Below are 1,470 nucleotides of genomic sequence, written 5' to 3' on the forward strand. Positions count from 1 at the left end.
TGGGGCTTGGAGCAGCCTGGGCTGGTGGGAGGTGCCCCTGCCTATGGCAGGGGGGTTGGAACTGGATGAGCTTTAAGGTCCCTTCCAACTCAAAGCAGTCTGGGATTCCATGACTCTATGAAGTGCTGCCTGTTACTCAAAGAGAAGGGAACCTAGACAAAAAGCTAGAATTAACACATTTCTTGAATTATTTTATGTTGATGCTGAAATCAATTTAGTTTCACTCAAACCATAAACCAAACTTACCAGAACCAACAGCTCAGAAGACCTATCTGATAGAATTGTTTTCCATCTGTCAGGTAGTTGGACTGGACAATCGCTATAGGACCTGCATTCTGTATACTGTATTCTGTTCTAGTCAAATATTCTATGCTATGCCAATATCCTGTTTGATATAATATTCTATTCAATAGCAGACAGGGATTTAAGTAATCTGAGAAACTGGGAAGTTTAGGTCTAACAGCAGCACTATACCACCAAAAATGATAGGACAAAGCAGTGCCATTTGACTCCAGCAGTGCTGTAGGTGAAGCAGCTGGTGTAAGTCACCACAGTCACATAGCTAAGAGTCAAGCCAGCTGAAGCAGGAACCCTGAGAAGCACAACATGGGGCAACCTGGACAGCTGGAACCTTCCTCTCCCACATCCTGTCTTTAGAAGGCACTTGCTGTTGGACTGGCATTGCCAACTGGAAATATTTCCCCTCAAAAAAAGCTGTCAGGACCAAACCTGGTCTTTCAGATAGTAATGACAATCCAATGAGTCTAAAAATGACTGTGGAGAGTTGCAAAAGACTCACAACAGTCAGTGATGGAATCAGGAAAATAAACTGAGGCCAGAAGAGATAACAGCTTTCTGTTTTGTTTAGTGAGTGATCCAGAGCTGGGATAGAAATTCCAATGTGATGTGTCCAAATCTGTAATCTTCTGGCAAAGACACTTAAATCTCATGCATACATGAGTTTTGCTATAAGGGAGGAATTGCTTTACAAGGCCAAATGATTTTTCAGTTTAAATTGCTTAATGGTTATACTGTCTCTCCAAAGACATTCCTACCCCTCTCTCCAAGCTCTGTTTGTACCTTCTGTTTTTCCAGAACTGCTGCCACAGCTGCTTTTCCCAACATCCTCTAACATTGTGCTAAGATATTTGCACTAGGAATGAAGGGGAACAACATACCAACTATATTTGCAACCCCTCTGTTACATAAGCTCTTTGGTGCAAAGCTAGCCATATAGATGAGCTAAATTCTGTGAGAAGGCATGGAGACAAAGGATGTTTCTGAAGCCAGTTTACCTTTTGATCCATCCATAATTCCACTAAGGTAGATAAACAATGACCGCATTCCCATCTGCAGCAGCAGCTCATAACCATGATACAAACTAATACAAAGTGCAAAATCTCCTTCAATTATGCCTTGATGTATTCCCTGTGAAAACAAAACAGTAAATTGGGAAGAAAATAAGCAGCA

At 41.7% G+C, this 1,470-nt stretch overlaps 1 protein-coding gene across 1 annotated transcript in view; it reads right to left on the reverse strand.

Moving 5' to 3' along the window:
* FANCM (Fanconi anemia, complementation group M) overlaps nucleotides 1-1,470 on the reverse strand; it is a 66,777-nt gene that overhangs the window by 36,494 nt on the left and 28,813 nt on the right. The window contains exon 7 of the mRNA XM_010001203.1: nucleotides 1,296-1,428. Coding sequence (XP_009999505.1) covers nucleotides 1,296-1,428 — 133 coding nt within the window. The remainder of the gene's footprint in view (nucleotides 1-1,295; nucleotides 1,429-1,470) is intronic.

The sequence above is a fragment of the Chaetura pelagica genome, unplaced genomic scaffold (genome assembly GCF_000747805.2).
Source record: "Chaetura pelagica isolate M959 unplaced genomic scaffold, ChaPel_1.0 scaffold206, whole genome shotgun sequence".
NCBI classification, from domain to species: domain Eukaryota; kingdom Metazoa; phylum Chordata; class Aves; order Apodiformes; family Apodidae; genus Chaetura; species Chaetura pelagica.